Source organism: Phodopus roborovskii, unplaced genomic scaffold (genome assembly GCF_943737965.1).
Source record: "Phodopus roborovskii unplaced genomic scaffold, PHOROB, whole genome shotgun sequence".
NCBI classification, from domain to species: Eukaryota; Metazoa; Chordata; class Mammalia; order Rodentia; family Cricetidae; genus Phodopus; species Phodopus roborovskii.
Window position 1 is genome coordinate 1,807,931 of NW_026126433.1, and position 12,533 is coordinate 1,820,463.

Below are 12,533 nucleotides of genomic sequence, written 5' to 3' on the forward strand. Positions count from 1 at the left end.
CACAGAATATATACAAAATAAAATAACTCACGCTGTGGAAGGCTGTCTAATAAGGTCTGAGATTTGTTTGGATAGTTGGTGAGAACTTCGAACCATCATGCTATGTAAGGTAGCAGGATGCTGAGGGATGTTGATGCTGATAGCTCCTACTTTGAATATGGCAGCGTTGTTTGTCTTTAGCCCTCTCTGAGCACTGTAGAGGGCTTGGGACTTGGCAATACTACATTTTACCACAGTCCTAGCAACAGAGGAGAAAGACTATTAAAATACAGCCAAATGAAAACTTTGGAAAAACACCAAGAACACAATATACTCCTATTCAATGAGTTAGAATGAGATCATTTATGTGTCAAAACAGTCTGAAAAGTTAGTATAAAAGATATTAAAATATACTCATTTTATACTGAATAGAAAAATCTTTTATTTCTTTAGCATATAATAACATATAAATGAAAGCACAAACATCAACACATCATTACACACACAATATATGTACATATACATATATATATTAAATCCCACTAAGATGTTTTTCTCACTCAACCATCTTTTTTCCTCTAATTTAATTTTGGGATCTATAGACACTAAATATAAAAAGAAAAATAAACTTACTATACTTATAAGATATAATCAAAGAACAAATAAATTATTCTAATAATCATCTTGTCAGAAAAAAATCAAAGGCACGTGGCCTGCTGCTTGAACTCAGGAAAAGGAAGTGGGAATAGGCCCTGGTGTGGAACTCAGGAAAAGGAAGTGGGAATAGGCCCTGGTGTGATGAAGCATGAAGGAAGTTGATCCCAAGACTTTCAGTAGAGCTGACAGAACTCTGTAAACTGCACTATCCATGAATTATTAGTCAGTCGTTCTAGATAGCTGTCATGAACTTTTCATATATACAGGGGGCATACCAAACAAGCTACAAACTTTTAGTCAATTTTTAGAGAGATCTTGACAATTTCTTCCTTGAATAAAACTTGAGTAATACATGATGTGTAGCTTAAACTTAAGTGGTAACTTTCTTCAATATAACAAAACTGCATATTAACAATCAATAAACTAATTTATTGACAAGAGCATCCTTTACAACCTCTAGTTTAATTTGATTAGTGCAGGATCATCACGCTCTTTAACTCTCTGAATGCCTTCATCTTTACCACAGAGCTTACTAATGGTTATCTAAGAGCAGTAGCTTTGCTCAATGTGCACTGAACTTTTTATTAGTTCTTCACCATAAAGTAAAAATTGAAAAAAAAAATCAATATGTCTTCATTATTTTTCATATGCCTTTATAATGTGTAGTAACCTATCTAAATATCCTTAAGATTTCATAAGCAAACATGCAAAACTTAATTCTCAATTTAATCCAAAATTTAGAATAGAAAGCTCATAGGGCTAATTGATATTGCAGACTCTACTAAGGTGTTCAGTAAAAATTTTGAGTCAAAGACTTGAAGATCTGTCCTGCTCAACTCTAATCTTACTACCTTTACACCAATTTAGTAGCTCTATCTCAATTCCAAACCCCCTCCAGGCCTTGCCTCCTTGAACTAGCTCCAAACTTACAAGAGGAAAGAAGGTGAAAGATACTAATTTACATAAAGTGGCCTGTGCTGATTATCTCAAATCAGTTTGCTTGATATTTTCTACAACAGAAATATAGAATGTATAGAGTGACCATATGCTATTTAGTCAATGGTTAAAGCCAGGACATCTTTCTTACTTGGCAATTGTATTATACAGTAGAAAACCTGAGAATGGAATAGGGCACCCTAACTTGATATTATCACAACAAAGACCACCTTTAACTTTTCCATTACTTCTTTCCTGGAGCCTTTTTAGTATATAATATCCAGGCCCATAAATAATTTCATCACAGATGTGATCATTGACCACTAAAAGCATTCTCTATCTAAAGTCCATATTGACTTTTTATTTTTGGTAAATATCCAGAGAAAGTGAATAAAATGAAAAAAATCTTTAGGTACTGAGTGAAATTAAAAATGTGGTTCTGCTTATGTTTTTCTAAAAAGTAAAAGACAAAAAAGGTATTTTTAGATCCAATTTTTAATACTTTTAGTCAGCCCATGAAGTGAAACATAATAATCTCAACAAGTGACTTTTAACTAATGATGTTTTGTCTATGGCTTATTATCAATAATAAAAACAACTTTCACAAAATATGATAATCTTACCAGCAGGAAACATAATATAGAGACCACCAACCTATTCAATATATTTAAATTTTATTTTAAAATGTCCAAAGACATAACTAATGCTAAGCAAAATGTTAATGTGACATGGTGGCAGACTCATGTGGTGAACATACAAAACCTCAAGTACAACTGACTGCAAACAAAGTATCATATACGTAATAGGTTAAATTAAGATACCCAATACATAAATGTGTATATAGTAAAAGCCATAGATAAAACCTGACAACCAGAAATTAAAATCTTCCCATTAAAAATTATAAAGCTGAAACATGCAGATGTATTGCTAGTTTTTAAAAATTACTTTGCAATCAACAAAAACTCACCAAGTGTACTTTTTTTGGTTTCTGTCATAGTAACAAACAATACCATGTTTATAGAAGCCCAAGTGACACGCACTAAAACAAAGTCTGTCTTACCCTAGGAGACAACCCTCACTTAGGCTATGATTGACTATTAACATGTTTTTAATCTACTGGTGTTTATGGTATAGCTTTGAAATGATAACTAACTATGCACATCCCATGAAGATAATATAAACATACAATATGATATTAATTGCAAGCCATGAAAAATAGTATGACATACAGAAACTCTTGTTTGGCTGTACTTGTAGGAGATGTAGGAAAATCCTCCAATCTACAGATGCAGATTCAAGAGAAAGCAGGAAAACAAAAAGGAGGCAAATCAGCATTCATATGTAAGTTGGTTACAACAGGACTGCATATCAGGAAACTACTAATGTCCAGCTCATAAAATTTTTCTTCAAATTACATTTGAAACTACTTTTCCTCATTCTATTGCCTTTCAATGCAGTTGGAAACAAAATGCTGATAATAAATCCAAAAACTGTTAATAAAGTCTTAAGAGGTTGGCAGTAATAGATAAGTAACTTTTAAATTTCAAATAAAACTGATAAGAGGGAAAAATAAAAAATATCAACCCTACATTTTATAAATGTTAAGTTTTACAAGCTCAAGAGACTGAAGGCATTCTCTTAAGAGACAGTACAGACAAGGAGACTCAAGATAAAGCTAGCACTGGGTACATCTAAGGGGATCTGGCCTCTAAGGGAAGAGGCTAAAGTAAATGTGGCTCAGAGTCAGTGAGTCAATGAATAATCATGAAGTGTCTGAGATGATTTGCTGCAGATGAGCAAGGAAGATGAAAGCCATGCAGCTTTGAGCTCTTCTGATTAGAACATTTGAAACAGTTTATGCTGATACTCTGATCTTTCTGACTATCAGTTAACCGTGGAGATAAAAATCACCTTAGCTCACAGAATTGCAATTAAGTAAATGAACTGATAATCAGCTCACAGCAGGGATTTCATAATACAAGTAAATACATCTGCTGCTCTTCTACAATGATTAAAGAGAAATCTATTTTAAACATGAGAATTTCCTATTTCCTGGTCTTTTTTTTTTTTTTTTTTTTTTTTTTTTTTTTTTTTAAAGACTGGGCCCTGGGAAGCTCCTATGGAATAGTGTCAATGATTCCAGGCAACAGGTCAAAACTACTTGGGCAAGTGATCTCCTCTACCAGGCTCTGGCCTGTTTATATCCATTTAAAATGCTGCCCAAGATAGGGTTTGCGTTATCCAGATTTCCTAAACCCTGTGACTACAACTGATCATTTTTTTTTCTAGTTGATGTATTAATAAGTTTCACAGTAGGAGCTGAGTCTTCTGTCTAGTGATTATCTAGACTAAGAACTATAATGCAGGACAACATTAGCATAACATTAGTTATGCCATCAAAGAAGAACTCTCAAAACAGTACCTTAACTATTAAAACATTTTTAGTTATAATACAAAACTGATCCACCGAAAACAAATTAGAAATTAAGGCAAATACTGCCAAAGATATAAACAATGCCATATGGTTAAATGCACAGACACATGTCTGGTGTCTGCATACAGTAACTAAATGTTATCAATATCAGAATAATTCTGAATAGACCCAAGAACAGAAATTGAAGAAAAAAAAAGAGGAGTTAAAATATTAGGGGTTTTGTTTATTTGGTGTTTGTTGTTGTTTCTTTTTCTTTAAACAAGTTCTCACATAATCCAGAGTAGCCTGGGACACAATATATAGCTGTCCTGCCTCAATCTCCCAAGTATGGGAATTACAGGTGTGAGCTACCACACCAGCTTGACAAGCTCTTTTTAAAAGGCTTCATTTATATTGTAACACAGAATTCAAAGACTTTACTGTTAAGTTTGTTAAATGCAAAATGATAAAACGAAGTCCAGGTGAATATGAGTAATGATTACTTAATTAAAATCATTACTTAGAGTAATGATAATTTAATATAAAATTAATTTTGTAATTTTAATTAACTATTTAAATGACAAGAAACTTTACAACCTACATGCTAAACAGAAATTTGTACTATGATCATTTTTCCTATAAGACAAACTACTAAAAATTACCAAGTACTAAAAATTGGGTTTTTCTTTTTCTTTCCTTCTTATTTTCAAACAGAAGTGAATTTAGAATAGAAAGGAGTAGGGAAAAAATCAATTATTTTTTCCACCAATATTTTATTAGATGATATTCTTGGGAGCTTCTTTGGAGATTCTAGCAGAGGAGGGCAGGTAGTCTTCTATGTCTGGTCAAAAATGGTCCTCCTCTATTGGCAGTGACAGAGGAAGGGGATGCCAGCTTAGCCAGCCAGATCAACCAAATCAACCCTGGTGACCAATGGAGTGTCAGATTTTGCAGCCAAATTGCCCTCATATCCTATCATGTGACATTCTTAACGACAGTATCTAGAAACACTGTATAAATCTCAAAATTCACCAAGTGTGAGTTCATTGAAGGAATTCTAAGTGTTCTATAAACTGTAACAAAGGAGTATAAGAAAACACACTTACTGTATATTTGGTGTGATACCTTCAAGTAGGACAATATTAACTCCACCAATGTGAGCAGTAGCACATGTCTCAGTCATCTTTTGATGTAAAACATCTTAAATATGAGAAAAAAATTAATTTGAATTCTGGAAATAAGGCCATTGTAGCTTGTATTAAAATTATTTTATTCACAATATATTTGGTGACAAATAACTATAAATTATAATTAAATGTACTCAATTATTGTCAAACTGCCTTAAGAAAATTTCCTCAGCTTACATTTTGTATTCATATATGCATACAGAGTATATATGAAAACTGGAATTATGCAAAAATATACTTTAACATTCCTTTAAGAGCTAAATAATTTATTGGCATTCATTAAATGGTTTATACCATAAATGTACTTTGAAAGGAAAAAAAAAGAAATCAAATAAACTACTATGCTTGGTTCATGTAATTCCTATGATTTTAAAATATTTATTACTTACAAAATTAAATAAACATGTCAGTTTGCTTGATTTTCTTTTTGGCATTTTTGAATTTAATTAATCTTATGATATAATTTGTAATGGCTAAATCTTAAACTGTCTTGGGCTATAAAAAATAACAATCAGCTCTTTAACATCAGTCATTTTAACACAATTATAATTTTTTGGTTCTTTCTAGGTTTGTAAGAACTAGAATTGCTAGGCTAAAGAATAAATACAGCTTAAAGACTATTAATAAAACCTATTAAACTTTGGGAATGTAAACCAATTGATTTAGAAGTGAATGTGCATTCCCCAGATTCTAACCAAAAGTATTAATATAACTCTTAATATTTATTAAAACAGCAGAAAAACAAGTTAATTTTAAAACCACTAAAGTTAAAGAAAATTTAACATCAATGTAGCCATCTGAAGTATGTGCACTATACCTCCTTTGCCTTGAATTTGAGAATTAATGTATTTACATTTCTCTCAGAAATTTATAATCTTTCATTCACTAACTTTCCTTAATCTCACATTAATTTTCATGTAAGATTAATGTTAAACATCAGTTAAAGATGGGTATTTAATGCAAAATGTAGACTTATTTATTGGGTTATCATAAAATTGACAAAAACACATGGCTATTCATAATTTTCTTCCCTTGTGCAATACAATTTGTGAAACTGGGGTACATTTTACAACTGATTACATCTGGTGGAATTATTTTCTTTGTGATACGTAAAGTTATGGAGCATATTCAAAAAGATGTTCTTCTACATTTAACAAAGTATTATACTTTCTATGATCATTTTTTAGGTGAATGGCACATTTTCATTACTAGAGGGGGACTTTTTTATCCACTAATAGAATTTTTAAAAAGTTCTTAACTTTTATAAATATATTAAAAATGAGTATTAGATTTTAAGATTTCTATAGTAGTAATAAGGAAAAGCATATTTTACAAATTTCACTTGTTTTCTTGACTTTCCAAACATCAGAAACATGTAGTAGTTGACATTCAAAGACAAGCTATTAAAAATAGGTACCACTCAGCATCAGACATTAATGAGCCTACACCCAAGGATTTTTGTTAGTTATCAAAGCTCCATCTCCTCATTGATCTTGGCTAACTTGCAGAATTTTGGCAGGTCTCATTTTCTGAAGAAAGACTGATAAGTAGGAATTTCAGCAACATGGTGGCATTCACTCTTTTCAGCAAAGCAATACTTGAGTATTAGAAAAGCATCATACCTTTCATTTTTTCCTTAAGAGTAAAACTGCCATGGATCCTCTTAAGTTCTGATTCCATTGTCAGCCCACCAATATCTGCCTCTAGGTGTGTGCGGTTCACCATGCCAATCCCAAACACTATTAAAGTAACATGCTGAGGTTCAGAGGTTACCAGACTACGTTTCCTCTGTGTTTTGGTCAAACTGCTGTTGTCTTGTTCATTCTCGAACACCACTCTACATGTTGGCTCTGTAGGACTCCGAACACCTTTTAGTAAATAGAAGTATATGGTTTGAGATTTGAAATATTCAACATAAAGAACATTCTAAACACTAGATTTCTTGTTTTCAAATTCCAAAATAGAGCTAATTGATGTAACAATTTTTTTCAACATCTTCCCTATTATCTACTGGAATAAATGATTAATCTAGAAATATGTAATTAAATCTGCCTGAATCTTTTAAAGAGTAGTGAATGTTAGGGAAGTCCGAGAAGATGAAAAGTATACTGATAGAATATATGAATACAAGCATTATTTTCTCTCCGTGATGACTACCAATTTCTCTGCATTTCAATAATTTATGTCATTAATATGGTGAACAACCTACCATCATTTTTAGCATTCCTAAACAGAAATTTTAAAATCATAAAAATGACTGTTACCTGCTGGTCCAAATGTTTCTGAAGATTTTTCCAATATTCCCGTAGGATCTGAGATAAGTGAATAAAAGTTAAGCAATTTATACATATTCTGCCAGCACTCAGCTGAAGGCTCACTTTGCTCTGACACTGTAATGGAATCAGAGTCGTCCATATGAATGGTCATGTGATCCACTACATCTTTTGAACCTTTCCTAGATACTTTAGAAGTTCTTCTTTCAGACCTTCCAAGTGAGTTTTTGTTTCTGGATTCTTTTTTGTTGTTTTCATTGTTGGCCCGTTTGTTTTTAGCATTATTGACTCTGTTGCCACCATTAAGACTTCCTCTGGAACTGCGGCTGAAGTCAGATGAACGGAAATCCCGGTGTTTTCTGGTTTTGAAGGTAGGTGTAGGGGAAGCTGATCCAGCTGTGTATCTACTAAGTTTAATGTCTGTCTGAGTTGCTTTGATGTCATCTATCATTGTACTGAATTGATGGATAAGACGAACTAAAGCCATATCCACATGTTGACTTATTGACTGACAGGAAATAGTGAAGTTGCAGTGGAATGTGTTGTAATAGCGCTTATTAAGATCATGAAAGGAAAGGGCATTGGTGGAATTCTGAGGAGTACACACTGACTTTTCCATTATAACAGCACTTATGCTGAAGGTTTCCAACATTAATGCTGGCTTGAACTCAAGTGGGGGAATATTCACATGGCCTTGCCTAAAATAGTCAAAAGAAAACAAAAGGCTGTTAGTTACCTTTTTGAAGAACTGAATAGCATGTTATTATGCATTATAAATATTATAATCTCCAAGGCAAAATGTACCATCAAGCAAGAGATTGTATATATTAAGTGTTTGACTAGTCAAGTCTTTTCAGAAGCTAGCAGACAGCCTTTAGTTTTTCTTGTTAATTTCACTCTAAAATTGACAAAAAAGTCAAAATCACTCATTCTTAATTTAAAAAGTTTCAATAAAATAAGGAAACTCTTTTTTTCTTGCTTTCCAACAGCATACCCAACAATATGGAAAGCTAGAGTTAACAAGATATCAATTAGAAGAAAAAGATATCAATTAGAATCAGCCCCTCATACTAAATGATGAATTGAAATTTCAAACTTATAATTTTATTTGTTATTGGAAAGAAAATCTTCATAGTGGTTTGCCAAATTGCAAGTGGAAATCAAAACTAATTGAAACAAGACCACACTAAAACTACCTAAAATCTTACACAAAATTATTAGTAAACCCTTCACTTATTTAAAAACTTTTGTGTAAGAATTACAGTCATTTTAAACATTTCAATTTTCAGAGCCACTCAACTTCTATCAACAATTAACAACAAATCACAAGTAAAGCAGCATTTCTCTTCCTTCTCCATATGCACCATGAGTATATGTCACAGAGGGCAAATGAAAGAGAGACTATATTTCTATTCTAAAAAATCAGAAACTGTTGGGCAGTGTGGCATGTGCCTTTAGTCCTAGCACTCAGGAGGCAGAGGCAGGTGGATCTCTGTGAGTTTGAGGCCAGCCTGACCTACAGAGCAAGTGCCAGGTCAGGCTCCAAAGCTACACAGAGAAACCCTGTCTTGAAACCCACCTACCCAAAAAGTCAGCTTTTTGGGTAATTCAACTATGACTTCATAACTAGACTATGTAATTCCTTACTGAATAATAACATTTATTACTAAAAAGTATGTCACATTATAATATAGTATGTGGTTACATAAGGGAACATCGGACACTAAGCACTAGAACAAACATAAGACTAAAAGAGATGAAGAGTCCAAAAATGAAGAAGGGAATAACAAATATCTGAGAAAAAAAATAAAACAAACAAAAAACCTGAAATATATAAGAATGATCAAAAGGAAGAGCAGCCAAGAAAATGAGAAAAAAATTCTGGGTACATGTGAAACAGTCACTTAAGACAAAGCAGCCAAGTGAGTTAAGGACTGCGAATATTGTCAAAGGTGGTATTTTCCAACATATTTAGGCTTTCGTTGTAAGAGTGCACCCAAAGTAAAATTCCAACTTCTCAAATGAACAGTCAAATGTATCAGATACAAAACTACCTGCACAAGCAGCAAGGAAATGGACGAACTACTCATGAAATACAGAATGGCAGTAACATACAGCTCCTATCTTTAGTACAAATATGCCACATTTGTCTTCCTGTATACTTGTTTCTGATGGCTATGTTCTCAATATGAATTTTACTCTATTCCTGATACAAAATACCATCTGAGGAGCTGGAGAGATAGCTCAGTGACTAAGAGTGCTTGTTCTGCAATCATAAGGAGGGCCATCCAGACCTCAGCATTCATTTAACAAGCCAAGCACCCTATGGACACCTGTAACCCCAGTGTTAGGGAAGTAGAAGGATTTCTATGGCTTGCTAGCTTCCAGCAAAGCCAACAAAATATTAACCTCAGATGAAGGAGAGACACTGTTACAAAAGAACAGGCAGAAAGTGTTAGAGAATACCTGACACCTTCTGCTGGTCTCTGTGCATGTGTACACTGCACCTTTATAAACACATGTGTGCATACAACAACACAGACACATGTATACATATAAAAATATATTTATAACTATACAAAATCTGCTAAAAGTCAATTCAAAAGATGAGTTAGGAATAAATTCTAAGTGCACAGATTAAAACCAAACATCCATAAAAACTCCACTACTGAAGCTAAGCATATAAATTCTAAGTGCATTTATCAAGAGATATACTTTAGAATATCTCATGTACATGCTACAAAAATATGCCTAAAATCGACTGCTTGATCCATTAATAAAGTCAACAAATTAGTTATAACAAAACATGATTATTACACTTATTAAATAGAAATTATCTCATTGTTACTAAAATTCATTACAATTCATAAATAAAAGCTCATACAATATGAAAAATACCTTCTTGCTCTTTTGCCTTTCCTGTCTTTAGCTGTGTCTGAATCTACAATATCTGCTCTGAGGCAGTCCAAAGTTCCTGAAAATGAAAGGTGTTCTCCAAAGTACATCCGGTAACAGAGGGGCATTGTGTCCTGTGACTGGATTCCAGTATGACTCAGAAGAGGTCTAAAAACAACCTGGAAGGCAGCAAACAGCCATAATAACATAATTAATTGTTCATCATTTACTTCTGTTCTTATTCTAGCATATAGTATCTATTACCACAAAATGAAACAAAACCAAGACACCATAATTAACTTCCCTAAACATAAAATAATTTAATGTGCACTCATTCATGCTTTTTAAAAACTCTATGGATACCCAGTGAGTCTCTATGGGAAAAAAAAAAAAAAAAGCAGGTACTAAGTTTTGTGGCACAAGACTATTATCATAGCTCACAGAGAAGTTAGTTAAAAGCAATGAGAATTCAAAGCCTACTGGGTTACAGAATGAGTTCAAGGCCAGCCTGGGCAACTTAGTGAGAACTTATCTCAAAAGTAATAGAGCACTTCCCTAGCATGAGAGAGACTATGAATTCAATCTCGAGGAATGAAAACAAAAACAAAACAACCCAAAACCAATATATAAGGGTCACTAATAATTTATCATTTCTTGTAATAATAATAATAACAATAACAATACTGTTTACATGTTATATTATGAACATTTATCCCATTTTAAATATCACTTGGCTATATCAGTCATTTAACGTGTTTTAGCACATATATTTTAAAGATTCCTTCTCTAAATGCTTCCAGAAATACATTACTCTGGTCAAATCTTCAGATAACTTAAATGTCACGGTAGCAAATACATGTGTCTAATAGGAAAGTATCATAATATTCTAACTACTGACTCCATGGTGCCTCTTTTTCCTTCTACATATCCTACATCTGAATGCCATTCAGTGGGGCCCCAGCTCCTTCTAATTCACTGAATCCACCCCTTAGTGATTTGATTTTGTCTTGAAGCTTGTATCCTATCAAAACAAACAAATGAAGGAAGGAATATGCTGTGAGACTCAAGTCCATATTTCCAGATATCCCAGGTCATTTTAGTTCTTTGCACTTAAGAATACATGCCACTTTAGAGAAGATGTGAAAGTCTAGTATGAAAAAACAATTTTACTTTAGTGTGGCATGTGAAGAGAAAATTTCCTTTCAACTTTTGTCAGCAGTGGGAGTGCTGAACCATTTGGTAGTTTGATTTTTAATTTTTTGAAGGACCACCATTGTTTCTACAAGGCTATACCAATTAACTGCACACTATTTCTTACATTTTTAAGTATTTACAATCCTGATTTCTTAATCTCATCTATAGCATACTGATCTCTTGTGACAACTAGCCCTAATCAGATGGCACTATGTTTTTCCCTGCCCAGAAATGAACTGCTCTATCCCAGTCATTAGAGGGCTCAGTCCTGAGTAATAATTTATACAGGTTCCCTGTGATGGGTAGAGAAACTAATATGAAGCTAGGTATCCCTTAAGGGCTTTTGACTTTTTGCTCTAGAATACCTGGAAAATCCTAGTGGTTTGCAGGTAAGATAAAAATAGGATAATGGGCTGTGAAGTATTAATGAATGCTGCCTTTGTTTCTATAAAACCTGCATACTGCTATAGGAAATGGATGAAATGGTCTATATAGCAGGAAAGAAATAACTGAAGGATATAAGACAATGTCAGTCACTTAACATGTTGTAGCCAAGTACATTATTTTATATTTTAAAGATTCCTTCTCTAAATGCTTAAAGAAGCATAATACTCTTGTCAAATCCCCAGCTAACTTAATGTCACAGAAGCAAATACATGTATCTGTGATGGAAAATTATTAACTAAAAGATATAAAAACTAAGGCTTACAGCAAGAAAAAGAGAAAAACTAGAGAAAATAGAGACTCCAGCCCCTGACAACAGAGTACTGACCAGAGTCCACATGCAGTTCCCAGGAGAAAAAGAAGAAAGCCCAAGCCCACCACCAGCTGTGTCAACATTCTCCATACCCCATTGTCTTGAGAGAACAGATAACTAGATGGCCTCTTGACCTATCCCTGGCCCACAGGTGTGCTAATCAATCTTGCCTAAATTATGACAGTTACTGTTCTCTTTGATCCATGATAACCTTGTATGGAAAGCTGTGAATTCTCTGTAAC

General features: G+C 33.3%; 1 protein-coding gene across 4 annotated transcripts in view; it reads right to left on the minus strand.

Moving 5' to 3' along the window:
- Bltp1 (bridge-like lipid transfer protein family member 1) overlaps positions 1 to 12,533 on the minus strand; it is a 176,825-nt gene that overhangs the window by 66,121 nt on the left and 98,171 nt on the right. For 3 of the 4 annotated variants that reach the window (XM_051185794.1, XM_051185793.1, XM_051185791.1), the window contains exons 46-51: positions 10,344 to 10,519; positions 7,437 to 8,143; positions 6,795 to 7,040; positions 5,092 to 5,185; positions 2,802 to 2,852; positions 32 to 238 (exon numbers count right to left, since the gene is read on the minus strand). In XM_051185794.1, coding sequence (XP_051041751.1) covers positions 32 to 238; positions 2,802 to 2,852; positions 5,092 to 5,185; positions 6,795 to 7,040; positions 7,437 to 8,143; positions 10,344 to 10,519 — 1,481 coding nt within the window. The remainder of the gene's footprint in view (positions 1 to 31; positions 239 to 2,801; positions 2,853 to 5,091; positions 5,186 to 6,794; positions 7,041 to 7,436; positions 8,144 to 10,343; positions 10,520 to 12,533) is intronic. The other variant, XM_051185792.1, reaches the window with a different exon arrangement.